This window comes from Lissotriton vulgaris, chromosome 5 (genome assembly GCF_964263255.1).
Source record: "Lissotriton vulgaris chromosome 5, aLisVul1.2, whole genome shotgun sequence".
Taxonomy (NCBI): Eukaryota; Metazoa; Chordata; class Amphibia; order Caudata; family Salamandridae; genus Lissotriton; species Lissotriton vulgaris.
In genome coordinates, this window is record NC_141693.1 from 1505301754 (window position 1) to 1505316518 (window position 14765).

A 14765-nucleotide genomic window follows, 5' to 3' on the forward strand; every position below is an offset into this window, starting at 1 on the left:
GTGTTGGTGACACATTTGGTAAGTACTTGCTTTGATGAGCCAGTCGTCCAGGTATGGAAAGACCTAGATCTGTTGTCTTCACAGATGTGCTGCGACTACAGCTAGACATTTGGTAAATACCAAACTGTAGTACTTTGAATTGGTAATGATCACCAGCTATGATGAATCAGAGGTATTTGCAATGAGCGGGATATATTGGAATGTGGAAATAAATGCGTCTCAAGTCTAGAGTAGACATAAAATCGCCCTGTTGTAGAACAGGGAGCACTTGCTGAAGTGTTACCATGTGGAAATGCTCTCTGACAGTATGGATCTATGACAGTTGTCTGAGATCTAGAATAAGTCTCAAGGAGACATCCTTTTTGGGGTTGAGAAAGTACAGGGATTACAAGTCTGTCCCCTGATGTAACAGTACAGGTTATATGACTACTTTGGAGAGGAGAGACTGGACTTCTTAATGAAGTAGATGTAAACGTTCTGGTAACATTTTGTGAAAATGTAGCGGGATGTTTGGAGGATTGTTGGCAAGCTCCAGGAAATAACAATGTTGGATAATTCCTAACACCCATTTTTCAGTGGTGAAAGATTTCCAAATGTGGAGGATTCGTAGAAGACGTCCCCCGACAGATGTTAAATGATCAGAGCGAAGTGTAGTCAAGTCACTGTGTGTAGGGGGAGGGGGAATTATGCGGTGCGAAAGCCATGCCTCATCCTTTGTTGTTGTTACCTCTATATCCTCCTCTAAAGAAACCCCTTGAAGAGGAAGATTGAGTGCTGCCTTGTAAGAGGTGGCAGTATGGCCTGTGGATATGGTTTTCAACCCTCCACGGTGGAAGGAGCGGCAAAAGGAGCCCAGATTAGAGGAAGACTGCAAAGCTCCCATTGACTTAGCTACCTCTGTGTCAATTTTCATTTTTTCTAATGATTTATCTACTTCCGGCCCGAACAAAGTTCCTTGTCAAAAGGAGTATTTAAAATGGACTGCTGTACTTCTGGTTTGAAACCAGAAATTCTCAACCATACAGGTCTTCTTAGTAACACACTAGTGTTGATCTCTCTAGCTGCAGTGTCTGCAGCATCTAAAGCGCATCTTATTGAGGAATTGGATATGAGCTTCCATTCCTGGACTAAATCCTGGGCTTTTGCTTTGTGCTCATCTGGAAGGTGTTGTATCAACTGCTCCATTTTGCCTTATCATATCTGTCTAGCAGGGCCTGGGTGTTGGCCATGCACCAATGATTTGCTGCTTGGGCGGCTACTCATTTACCAGAGTTGTCTAATAGCCTGGACTCCTTGTATAAAATAAAGACAGCATCTGAGGGAGCAGATGTATATATTTTTATCAATCCTGGGGGTGACAATGCGAAAGACGTCGTCGGCATGTCTCATCATGCCTTAAGGCATAGGTAGAGTGTGTGGTACTGAGCATTTCAAATAGGAAATCTTCCTCTAAAGATTCCTTGTGTAACTGTACTTCATGATATTCTGCAGCTCTAGCAAGTAATTCTAGATATCCTACATTGTCGTCAGGAGGGGGGGGGGGGGGGGGGGGCTTTGCAGGGTAAAGATCTGGGTCTCTATCTTTAGGTAAATCGGTGAGTTAATCCTTCCAGGGGTCTACTGGTAAACTATTGTCCCCCATCCAACATCATCATCAGGTGGTGGAGAGTTAGTTGGTGTAATCAGTAACTGACGCAAAAGGTGGAGAGGTTGGTGTAGGGAACCTGGTAAAAGAGGAGGAGGGGAAGGATTAGTACCCACACTCTTCCTCTTGAAAGGAATAAAGAAAGGTACGTCCTCAGACTCAGGTTTGCGTTTCTGAGGTGCGTTGGTAAGAACATGTCCTGTATCTGGATTTATATAAAGTTCCTTTGGTTTTGGGTCCAATTTGGGTGTTGGGGCATCTAAAATCAGATCATGCAGCTTCAGAGGAACAGTTTTAGGTTTCACCGCCAAGGAATTCGGTTCCAGGGTAGATCCCTTTTCGGTGCTGAAGGTTTCGGTGCTGAAGGAGGGATTTGTTTTTAGTGACTAAAATTTCGGCTCTGAAGCGGTTTTCGGCTACGAGCCTGAAGGATTCAGCTCAGTGCCAGATTTTGGTCAACGGGATCCCGAGCCGTAAGGCTTTGAGACATGTTTTGTGCCTAGCCGGAGCGTCGGAAAACTATTGACGGTGACGACCTTGGCCCAAAGGCGGAGGTGGAACCGAAGCGTTCGGTTTTGGTGGAGTTGGAATTTGGGTTAAGGTGCGTTCGGTACTCAAAGTAAGTTGACCTTGTGGCAAGTCTTCTTCCAACTCGGAGTCCAATTCTGAAATGGAAAGAAGTTCCTCTTGTTTTTCCCCCCTCGTGCGTCGAATTCGTGCTCGGATCCTTCGCCGAAGATGTCCGATGTTTTAACTCTGCATCTCGCGATGTGGAGCCAGTCTATCACGGAGCCTTTTCTTCAATCGGAGTGATCTACACGTGTTGCAGTCCTGTTCGTTGTGCTCCGGAGACTAGCACAAGTTGCCCACTTCGTTCGAGTCGGTGCACGGATACTTGGCATGGCATCGAGGGCAGAATTATAAAAGAGTCCGTTCCATCATTAGCAAAGTGGACCGACGCGGTTAGGCCAGATAGCCTTTCAGAAGATCTTCAATCGAAATAGAGGTTTTCCTCAACGGACACCATACGCAGAGAAGTGGGATAAGCGTTCCAAACAATACTGATGCAGGTAGAGTGGACTGCGCACCGAGAAGAACAGCTTCGAATCAGAGCGCAGCAATACACGTCAGAACCCGATTGCAAAACAAACAATCTAACAATGGAGTCTATGCCCATGCGAAGTATCACTGAAAGGAGGAGTCACCTCCCTCGTGACTGGAAAGACTACTTCGAAGAAAAACACCTTTCAAACATCCGGACACAACACTAGATGGCAGGAATATGCAAAGCATGTGATCTACAGCTCACATGTCTCGAACAAACAAGTTATAACAAGGGACAGCGAGGTCTATATGCATGGCTTGGTAGACCATGCAACCCGGCCCCCGAGATTCACTCGCAGCATGTCACTGTAAACACGAGATCTTGCAAATCCGCCGGTTTCTGTTAAATGGCAAGGGACCCCTCCAGGCTGGAAGAACACATGATGTGTACTGCTCCTTTGAGAGAGAGTACATACTGGGCTGAGAAGGAGCAGGCTTTTTAACCTGATGGAACTTTTGAAAAAAATGCCAGACTGCTGGCCCTGTTAGGTTACGTGTATTTGTAAAGTGCACCATCACCTACGAGGGTATCCTGGCACTGAGCAGGTGTGTGTGTGCTTAGCCCTGCCTCTGGCACATTGGTTAATTGAAAAACCAGGTCTTCAGCTTTTTGCAGAATTCAAGAAAAGAGGAGGAAACTCGGATGTGGAGTGGCAGGCTGTTCCGTCCTTTTGGAGCAATTTAAGAGAAGGCCAGTCCTCCTGGTCTGGTTCTGTGTATACGTGGGATGTGTGTGAGTTGGAGACCTGTGCAGTGGAGGTGTCTGGGTGGTTGGTTGAAGGAGAAGCGACTGTTCAGCCAGGAGGGGCCTAAATTGTGAAGTGCCTTGCATGTGTGTATGAGTAGTTTCAAAAAACCACAACCATGTCTGTGTGGTGTGATGCAAGTTCTATGTGGGAGGTTGAGGATTAGTCCGATTGTGGAGTTCTGGATGGTTTGTGGTCTTTTGGCGAGTAGCGTGGTGGTCCAGCGCAGAGGTGTTTCCGTAGTACAACTTGCTTCATGATTAGGGCGTGAGTTTCTAGTGTTGCTTGGGAGTCATTTTATGATCTTCCTCAGCATCTTCAGAGTATGGAAGTGGGTTGCAGTCACAGAGTTGACCAATCATGACCAATTTGCGGTTGATGATCATTCCAAGGTTCCTGGCACGGTTTCTGGGTGAGAGTATGGGTCCAAAGTCGGCCGGCCACCAGTTGGAGCCCTCTCCCAGTCTTATCCACCTTCCTGCCAAAGCTACAGGTCAAAAGAGACATAACTGAGCAGCCTGCGTGAAAGACACTCACTTCCCTGAAATCTGCTCTTACCCAAAAAAGAGACCGGTTCTAAGAAACACAACTGTACAGGCCATTTAGGATAAATACAAAATAGGAAGTCATTATACAGGTATTTTTACATACCAGTTTACAGACTCTGCACAACAGTGTAGAGGAGAAAGTCTTAATGAGTTCCAAGTCTGATATCGTTGACAGCCAGCTTCGCTGCCAAATAAGGGGAAAAAACATGAAACTTTGAATCTTAATGTTCGACACATCTCTGAAGAAAGGTTCCTACCTTCTGAACTGGGACAGGGGTACTGGAGGTATCCAGACAATACACCTCGAGCTAGTAAAGGAATCCACAGCCCAGTGCCCTGGAGAAGTGGAGCTGCGCAGAACGGACGAGTAGCTAACATTCACCCTCACCATGAAAAGAGCAGGGAAGGTCCATCCTGATAACTTCGGGTGAGTTCCCTTTGTATCCGACTCCAAGAATGCCCTGGTTGACACCCAACAAGGACTTGGCTATGATTGGCCTTCCCTTCTGTTCTGAAAGTTTACCGAAAGGGGTAGCAGAGTAGAGAAACCTAAGGACACTGCTCCTACCTCTCCGGCACTGAAATAACTTACTGCAAGTGGTGGTCATGAAAGCAGTATCCACAGATTCCCTAGACATTGCTGCTATTGCGCTCAGGGATCCTCGTGCATGGGTACTGGACACATATTTAGTCCCCTAAGGGATTCCCGCCCTCATGCCCTTTATGTTCCCCGCCACCTTCTCCTTTCTCAAGTATTTCTGCTGCCACACACTTTGGTCCCTTTAAGTGGAAGGGTATTTACACCCAAGGGGAGCTCAGAAGACTATGGGAGCTCATGCATGAGCAGTGCCCTCCCTGTGCACCACTTCATGTACCAACCAGAGGTTCACCCCTCTAACTTACTCACCTGCCGACCCAGCTCAAAATTATTTCAGGGGCCAAACACGCATGGGGAGATAAGGCAGGCTGCAAGACAACTCTGTTAACTCCTAACAGTGTGCATCATCAGGGTTAACTAGAGAATCAAATGTGAGACTTCTTTATGAAGATTCCAGGGTGGTAACATGCAAGAACACACAACATAACATTGGGTGACAAAAGCTTTCATCACAAACCTATCATTGTAGAAAGTGGAGTCCCCGAGGAATGTCTGAAGGATAGCAACTAGAATTAAAATACTTATTTTTCCAAAAGACAAAGTTTTGGATGACCAACGACTTATTAACCTAGAATTTGTACACAGAGTCATGAGTTTCTAGTCCACATCACCTCCCTCTATAAGCCTTGAATCTTACACCCTAGCTACATGAAGATCTTGGGCTACTTGAGTTACTTGTTCCTCACTGTTGGGTTCATTTCATACATAGATCCCAGACCAACAAATGCAGAATTCCTAATTTGACACATACCACCTACTACCCCTTGCAGCCAAGGCCATCAACCATTTTGCAGAGTAGAAGTCACGCATCAACCGTTTACAAAGCATCCAGGAATCTAAAGGTACATACGACATCAGAAGTCAAGGTGCACATTCAAAGAGTCTCAAAATAAAAGCCTTGCTAGTAGAACAACTTTGTATTCGGAGATAAAATGCTAATTTAAATTTAAGGTTCAGACTCACCGGACCAACTCTGTCCTAACTCATCATTACGTCAAAAAGGATTTGCCCAGAAACTAGGATGAAGCAGGTATGCTGTTTCGAAGTTAAAACCCATTGTCCTTTTACAGGGATTTGTAGCTATTTAGGAATGACGGAAGGCAATGGTTGATTTTGTAGCGCCAAATAAACTATGGTCACAGCTGGTCTCAACTAATGTGTCTATAGTCTGTTGGTTTTAATTGTCTTATACAATGTACTGCTAACTTTTAACAAACTGTCAATCATGAACTTTATTTACATGCTATAAACAGTAAATCTGTAAGCCTTCTTAAGTGCACATTACCTGTTCATGTCACTACTGGCCCATGGATTGTTAACAGAAAACTCGTAAAATAAGGCTCAAATAAATAAAGCTGATTCCACCATCAATGATAGAATCATTTAGGACTATTCTGTGATTAGCTGAATCTTGACAGTTCATCACTTATTGACAGCATATCTCTTCGACCCTCCTGATAACAAGGTGTTTCATGGATAATTACTGCTCTGGTGAGTCGCTGGTTGAATAGCATGTGGTCATTAACGAGAACGCATCATTAAAGTATCAGTGACAGGTGTTTTAACTGATGCATAGGTCATTAGTAGGGGGGCAGTTGACGATGTGGCCGCTGGCACAGTTTCAGTCACACAGGCTGACTGTCACCTAGACTGCAGGTTTAGTGAACAGCGACGGCAGAAAAGCCAACGAGGAGACCTTGCCGAGCTCTGGGGCTTTCACCCTTGTATCCCTTGAGATAAGTAACTTAATTCATTTCCTATACTGGGTGCCTTAGCAGGGTGGTTATGATGATGCACCGTGCACCATCCCTCATCTGGGGATGGAGTTCAATTCCGTTTGAAGATGCTATTTGTTTCCCCAGAGGACTTGCAAATAGTTACATTCCTGGGATTGTGATTTGGGTTCATGCAGCAGATACACCGTACATGAATAGGGGCCATCAGCAAACACGTTCTTAGTCTTGTATAGCTTGATAGGGATTAAACAGGGACTTCTTAATTTTACCAGGAATGTCAGACATGGTGTAAGTAGTTCAAGAGGGAAAAATATGGATACACTTTCTCTTGGCCCAACACTCAGAGACCGAGATCACGTCCCTGAATACTGCACCTACAAGTGGAGAGAGAATCGGAAAGGAAAGAACAGCCCCCATGGTGAATTAAAATCAACAGAATGATCCTTATCTTCGCTTCTATGTTTTCCGTTTTGTAGATTGTCAGATAAGTATTCCTCCTATTTTACTGTACATGCAGAACAAAATGTGAGCCACTCAAGGCAGGAGTGAAGTAGAAAAGATTTCCACTTAGTTTATTTTCGACCTAATCATACAATAAGTGATAGGCTGTACGTAACACAATTTTATATGAGTGGCTTTTGTTACTTTTTTTGTGGGAACTCCTATCAAGGATTCACAGCCTCATGATGGAGAATAATTCAAACATGTGTATTTGTAAATGATTAAATGAATATATTCAACAGGATGTGGGCCAGGAGAAGTCAACATGCCAGATGTTGGTACAAGTGCTAAAGTTATAAAGGCGACAATTAACCAGAATAAACCAGAGTTCATTCATTGGAGTTTACCTCAAAATCATCATATGTCCACTGTGTCAAAGGCTTTAGCTTTAAAAAGACAGGCAGTAGAAGACACTAGCAATGGTAAAGAGTTTGGAAGAAATTAACGTGCCAGACTGTTTAAGTGGTTCATTTTGAAGGGACCTTTTTGGAAAAGTTCTTAACGTTTGGGATAATGTGAGTTTCTGCAGTTCACGTTTCCTCTTAAAGAGCAACATTTTATTGATACGTCCTTATGGGATATCTGCTAGACCGATAGGATGGTAATATTTGGGAAGTACAATTTGTTGTTTTTGGGAAATGGGCCCAATAAGCTACTCTTCCGTTGCAGGGAAAAAGGGGAGGTAGAATAACAGTATGCCTGATCTGTAGTAGTCAGGATGGGCTGAAGGACAAGGCCTCACTGGGGTTTGTGGCTTATGCTTCTGGTATGAGGTGGTTATCTAGGGAACACGCCGCACAAGTGGAACGTGCATTGTGACGCTGTTAGGGAAGGTTTTGCTCAAGTAGCAGAATAAGGCATCATACTGTGGAAACCAATTTGTTGTGACAACAGAGTAGCAATATTGGTATTTTTCAGTTAACTGTCCTCAGTGTCAGATCAGATGGAAACAGCAAAGATTTCCTGTAGTATTAACTGTAGCAATTCCACGCTTTCCCTCGTCAGAGTTGTGCAGACTTTATATTAATTAGGAACTTTCTTCCTTTGAGTGCCAGTCTTTTGCAAGGTCCTCAGCCAGAACAACAGTTTTGTTTTAGGATTTGTAACTTAGACCTTGGTTTTACATCCCTATGAGGGCAATGAACAAGGATAGGAAACCCTGTAGATGTCCACAATGTCTTCCAAAAGGTGCTGAAGACTTCTTATGGCAAACGGCACTCAGACACCGATAGTATTATTTACCATCAACTCGACTCCCTCCCTAGACTGTGTCCCTAAACCACTACAATCCAACCCAGGTCCATTCACTGGGATGTCACTACATTCTGTCATAATGTATGTGCAACCAAAAAGCTTGGCTTTGGGCGCTATCCTCAAACCACTCAAATCCTATCTGGTTATCTAATTTACTTTCTGCACCACAGCACCCGATTAATTATTGCGCTCAGCCTGTACACATACCTTCAGAGTTTTACAAATGTTCCCCTTAGTCCTGCTTACCAGCAGCATCCTACAACTTACCCTGTCCAGTTTGGCATCGGCGGCCACTCTCGAACGAGAAGAGGTTTGAGTCATAACCATAGCGGCGCAAACAGAGGTAGGGCCACCTAACAGCGTCCCTTTTGCGGGTGTGGAGGACAAGCTCTGTCTGGGTGAGCTCCATGACCCCTGAACCCAGTTCAGTCCCTTCATCATCCACGTTCGTAACCTGTAGTGCCATAAAAAACATACATTAGGCCTGAGTTTATGGAAAACCAGTAATCAGTTAGTGTGATTTTTAAAGAAACCAAAGACACAAAAAAAGAAGGGACACAAATTAAAAAATGGGAGAAAGCCACATAAAAGCTCTCAGCTCAGCATGACTGCAACATTTCAAATTCAAAAGACAAAATGAGGCTTAAGACATCAACACAGATCTCAGCAGAAAGAGAGTGTCTCTCAAAGCTCATGGTGGAACTCAGAAGAGGGCACCTGCAGATACTGCCTTCAAACAAGTAGCCATTGCTCACAGTGCTGGAAGGAAGGCACAAAAAAGACAAAGAACTATAAGCTTGAGCTGAAAGACTGGAAGTCGATAGGGAGAAGGCAGAAGTGGTGTCCTTTGATATTGGGCAGCATCACATCAGTAGAATGAATGGACTGAGGAGGATAGAATAGTTTATGTGAGGAACACATGACACTGGATAATTAATACACATGTGACGGGAGGACAGTGAGTCGGAGAAACAATAAGATGTGCATGCTACCTTGAACTTGGTGGGGTGATGGTCCGGAATGCTGTCCCGACAGCTACAGCAGCTCCCCATAATTCAGCACATGTGGCCAGCCCTGAAAGTAAGAGGAGTTACTCCTTTAAAATGTAATGTAATATTCTTCAAATACATTCATTCCTCTTCCAACACTTTGTATCCTTGAACCCCAAAAGCAGCTGTTTCGTTTCAAGTAGAAACCTGCAGAGATAAACGTTCATCAATGTTTATTCAACTTTTTATTTAGAGAAAAGGATACAAAGTCAATATTGTGTAAAATAAATGTTAATACTTCACCGTTTTATACACGTCATTCCTATATCATTCAGTTTTCTAAGGCTTTATGGTATAGGTTGCAAAAAAGACACGAAACGGAGCATTTAGTGCATGTTCATGTTACTCAGAAGTGCACTTTAAAAAGCCTTAGTACATTACTGGCTTCATTTTATACATGTTAAACATATACCCTCTTTTCTAGCATGACTATATAATCCTGAACGTGTCATGTGAAACAATATTATCTAAAAGAAAACAACCTTCAGGGCATGTGGCTGACCATTAGTATCTGCAGATATTTTTTGAATTTCAGATCCAACAGAAATTCACCGGAAGTTGACCAAGCACTGTACCTCAACTGTAAAATAAAAGGCCAGTGCAAACAAAATCAGGCTGGCATTGTATCATTTTGTCTAGGTGTCAAGTCCACTGTTTTTGCAAGTTCTGATATTTCCTTAATCTGTTCACTTATTTTAAGGTATTCTTAGACAGAATAAGTTACAAAGGTGTATTCTTTCAGTGACCATAGCTCTGGTCATCCTCCAATTTTCCTGCAGTAGGGGGTTGTAGTCGCAAAGCAGTTCTCAGTGATCGAATAGTTTACCTCTTTGTTTATTTGATGTTCCATGGATAAACGAGATTCCTCTGTCAGTTCGTTGACCTGCAGCGATCATGCTGTAACCTATCCAAAATATTCCATACTCTGGGTGTAGAGTGTCCTGTAGATTTTATATTATTGTTATTTTTTAAATTTTACAAATGAAGATACTTTGTTTGGCTCTATTCGTCTTTGAAGTTAGGCAGTTAGCATATTTATCAAAGAGTAATGTTTAAATATGTAGATGATGGAAGTAATACTAAGTGTCATCTGCTAACTGCGAGACACAATAGCTCTAACATTTCATGCCAGAGAAGAACATTATTTTAAAGATGGCATTAGGTGGGATCCCTTAGGAACTCGATATGGTGAAATGGGAATTTAGAAAGCATCCGTGGAGACTCTCTGACCATGGTCATCTGGAGAAGGCAAACTACTTATTAAACTTTTAACAAGCCTCAGCAACAGACTGAAATAGGACTTGCAAAACAGCTTTTCCAGAAAACCATTTTAGCTACTATTTTTGCACATTTTGCATAATGACTAGTTGAAACAAAAACACTTTTCCTTTACCGCCCCCAGAGTGCTTAACTCTGTTTGTTAGGAGTCCAGGAACCATAAAATTTGTCACAGTCATCATGTTTGGAGGGGGAAAAGTTATCACGCAAAATCTCTAGGCTTAGAAATTCTAAAATGAAATCAATATTTTACCCTGGATTCAGACTTCCTTGTGCCTATGTCGCGGATGCTTCAGACTGGAGGCAGGTTAGGGTTGCCTACCCACAGAAGCATTAGTTTACACAAATGTACTAAAAAAGACTCTTATCTTTCATCTCACCCTGATCATCAGAGGGACGGGGAATGAGCATCTGAAGTATAAACATTTAAAATACAACATTCCTGTTTTGCGTTCCTTCCATCTGATTTATGGGGAAATAAACCCATAATTACTTTATTATGTAATATTCCCATAAACCCTGCATGAAAACTCACTTCGACCTGAAACTTCCAATTGGCGACACTCCTTTTTCTTTGACTTCCTTTCCACCCTCTGTATGCCTCCTTTCTCCAAGCGCAGCATACTCTAAGTCACATACATGTTACCTTAATACCCATTATTGTATCTCTGCAAATTTCCCATACCTCATTACAAAGATTACAACTTCGCCTTTAAAAGTCCTACCTCTGCAACCTAACAATACCTGTAGCTCATTTATTAACACCGCTAACCAATGCATGAATTCACATATCGCCCTCTTCCACTAAAGATCACACTTAACTCCTATTAATGTAATCACCACATAGAAACTGGAGTAAATACGTGGCATGGCTTCTTTAAGAGTGCAAGCCTAACCCCATATCCAAAAATAAGCTCCAAAAAAACGTACACTACTAACCCAGTGTGCAGCACAACGTAAAGCCCTACATTTCTCCAGATGTATTAAGTGCTATATGAATACTATTACAATACAATATACAGGACACACTAATGCAATACATCTCAAAGGTCGATTTTAGTTCATACAGACCGCATAATAATTCCTTTACAGTGTATGACACATGAACACTCACATAACACAACTGCTATGGGTGATGTTCATCACCCAGTATCGTGCCAGTCCATAGCAATAAAGCATCCATCACAAACTGGACAGGCATGGTATAACTGAAGAGATCTGTCTGGTCAACGGAGGACTTTACTTTAGTTCACCACTGCTGGTCCCAACTAGTTACGACGACAATTAGATATGGGATGAAAGTAACAAAGTCCATTCCTGCAGATCTCTGATCCATGTTTTCCTCCGACCAACGCCTACTCAGGATCATAAACATTTAACACTATTATCTCAGAATGGACAACCAATAACAGTAACCAGGTAAAAGAGGTCAATGAAAATAAGAAATACTATGCACGGACCTGCTCAAAGTTGCAAGCTTTCTAACATCCATAAACTGTACACCTGACTCTCACACTTCCTCATCCATCACACTGCTAAGCACTGCAACCCATAACACGATAACCACACATCGGTGGTCCTCACACATGACATGGAAACTCTCTCACACGGAATCAAAACAAAGGCAAACCCTTCCAATGAACATACTACCCACGTAGGAGAGTTTCAGCACCCAACGTAGGGGTATTAAGCATTATATATATTATATATATTGCAATACAACACAATACATATGCAGGTGGGAATCAACAAAATATTGCCGCTTCTGAATCACTTCCAGACAATAGAGAAATATCTATACTCACCTTTGGGTCCAATTTATTATCGCTCTCTTATAAATCTAGACCTGCTTCCCAATTATTGAGTTATAGGTACTTAGCATTGCTAACTTTATGGTTAATAATTTAGATGAGCATACATCCCACCTAAACAGTAACATTTCATAATCCAGCCAAGTAGTTTCCAGACAGTGTGACATGCTGCTAGCCACCATCAGGTTTGAATAGGTTCAAATAGAAGGTCTTTCCTTTTGAGCTGTGGAGCCATCAATTTACCCGGGACGCTTCCATGCTCTCAAATGTATCCCAGATACCTACTGACTGGAACACAGTCCCATCATTCATGGTTGTATCAGTAAGCTAAGTTTTGCTTCTAGATTAACAGTAGAGCTAGTCTGTACCTTAGTAAGAGTAGGAAAGGGGGACCCCGTAAGCTACAAAGCATGCATTTGTCGTGGTTACCATGCATAGGGTTTTTTGCTAAAGAATGATCAGTAAACAATCCACCAAATTAACATTACTACAGAAAAAACATCTCAGCACACAATTTATAAATATAAAAACAGTGAGTCTCTCCCCAAGGACCGGAGTGAAGAGACTGATCCATGACTTTCCATACATCCAGGAATAATAACAAATACATAGGTTGGTGGAGAACAGCAAGGGGATGATGTATTCACAAAGCTGCCCCGGCAATACACATGTATGCATGCCTTTTTTTGCATTAGTTACCCTGAACCTACGTGATGAAGACATCACTCTGCCAAGACTCCTAAAAATGAGGTTCCCTAGCACAGACTGATCGAGCTAAAAGCCAATACGGTTTCTTTTTAAAGATGTAAAATCCAGACTTCGTTTACTATAAACACAATAGATTTCCTAGCCTGATTTGAAAACAAATGTTTGACATTTCCAACAGCCTGCAACAAAAGCAAATTGTATACCACATGGAAATCATGTGTTGCCTAATCAAACATATGCATAGAAGCAGAGACAAGTACCCCCAGCCACGGCCGGCAGACAGCACAATAAGGTTTCAAAGCCGGACACATAATTCTACCCACCAAAGGGTGGGGAAGAAGTGACGGTTCTCTGGCTGATAGAGCAGGGAGGACGTTCTCAGATAAAAGTCAAAGGAAGCCCCAATGGAGGAAATCATTTAAGCTGGAACCACTGACATCCCGCATTGACGGAAATGCCCAGGTCTTAATGGAGGACAAAATTCAATGAATGGAGTGCAAGACTTCCTGAGGAGAGAAATCACAGACCAAAAGGATCTCTATGTGGAAGCAGTTGTGCACTTCCACTGCCGTTGCGATCACTTTGTTGAAGAACTGAGGAACTGAGGAACTAAAGGGACATACTTTAAATTGGTAATGGACCCCTCTTCACACGTATCTCAGAAAATACAGATCAAGGATCTATGAAAACAGGAGTCACTGATAGCTACCACTACAAAGCCTATCAGCATATTAAAATCGAACAGATCGTGCCCTATAGTGACCAATTTAAAAGACTTGGAAAGTGGTTGCACGGGATGGAGGTAGAGGATCATGTGTAAACCCATTTTCTCTTACTAATTAAGACATACATAGATTAAAAAAAAGTCCTACTACCTTGGGGGTTTTCAGCAGTCTCGGAGGTCACTATCCAAGCACATCAGGAGAGGCACCATCAGAGCGCCTGATAAGAGAGGTTATTAAAAGGATATTACTAGAGCCCATTAGGAGAACCATGATCGGTAACAACATATTAGCAGGGGCTTTAGTAACATGCTCACTACAGAGCCAGATAGTAAGTATGCCCTCTTCGAGGCCAGCCTTACAGTCAGTTTCATAATATAACAGTGGCTCAATTTGTAAGGAGATCTGTGAGCGCTTCATACCCCGCAACTGTGTACAGACATCAGACTGGCTCCTCCTTCTCCAGTGTTTTCATTTTTTCCAGTCATGTTCAGAAGTCTAAATGGTCTGTTCAATGACCCTGATGAGGAAAATATGCTGGACCAGGTTTTAACTTTAACAGTATAGGAAGCTAATCATGCAGACGTTGCATGCACTTCCTGGAGTCTTTACTTATTGACAACTCATGTGCTGGATTAACCACGCCCGAAATCTACCTCTCAACGTTCACTTACCTAGCCCTGGCCATTGGTGGGGGACGGCCAGGGGGAAACCTCAGTGCCACTTCACGAGCAAATTCCTCTGCTAGGCGTCATTGTACATAAGTGGTTTATCTATAGCCCCATTATGCTGCATCAGGCGCCATCTATAAATAAGAAGAAAACAGAAAAAAGAAAATAAAGTCAGCTTTAATGTGATTCAGAAAAACAAACAACACCTCAATCAGTATTTTCAACAAATTTCCTCTCAATTAAATCAAGACTTATCCAGAACAGAAATACAACACGTTTACATGAAGAATGTCTCGCACGTGCTAGTATTTCAAATGTCCCCCACTTGGGGAAG

At 42.7% G+C, this 14765-nt stretch overlaps 1 protein-coding gene across 1 annotated transcript in view; it reads right to left on the reverse strand.

Annotated features, from left to right (window-relative positions):
- The window catches only part of FRS3 (fibroblast growth factor receptor substrate 3), a 99232-nt gene extending 84698 nt beyond the window's left edge, over nucleotides 1–14534 (reverse strand). The window contains exons 1-3 of the mRNA XM_086920389.1: nucleotides 14435–14534; nucleotides 9185–9266; nucleotides 8460–8646 (exon numbers count right to left, since the gene is read on the reverse strand). Coding sequence (XP_086776515.1) covers nucleotides 8460–8646; nucleotides 9185–9244 — 247 coding nt within the window. The 5' untranslated portion in view covers nucleotides 9245–9266; nucleotides 14435–14534. The remainder of the gene's footprint in view (nucleotides 1–8459; nucleotides 8647–9184; nucleotides 9267–14434) is intronic.
- Nucleotides 14535–14765: the final 231 nt, after the last annotated feature.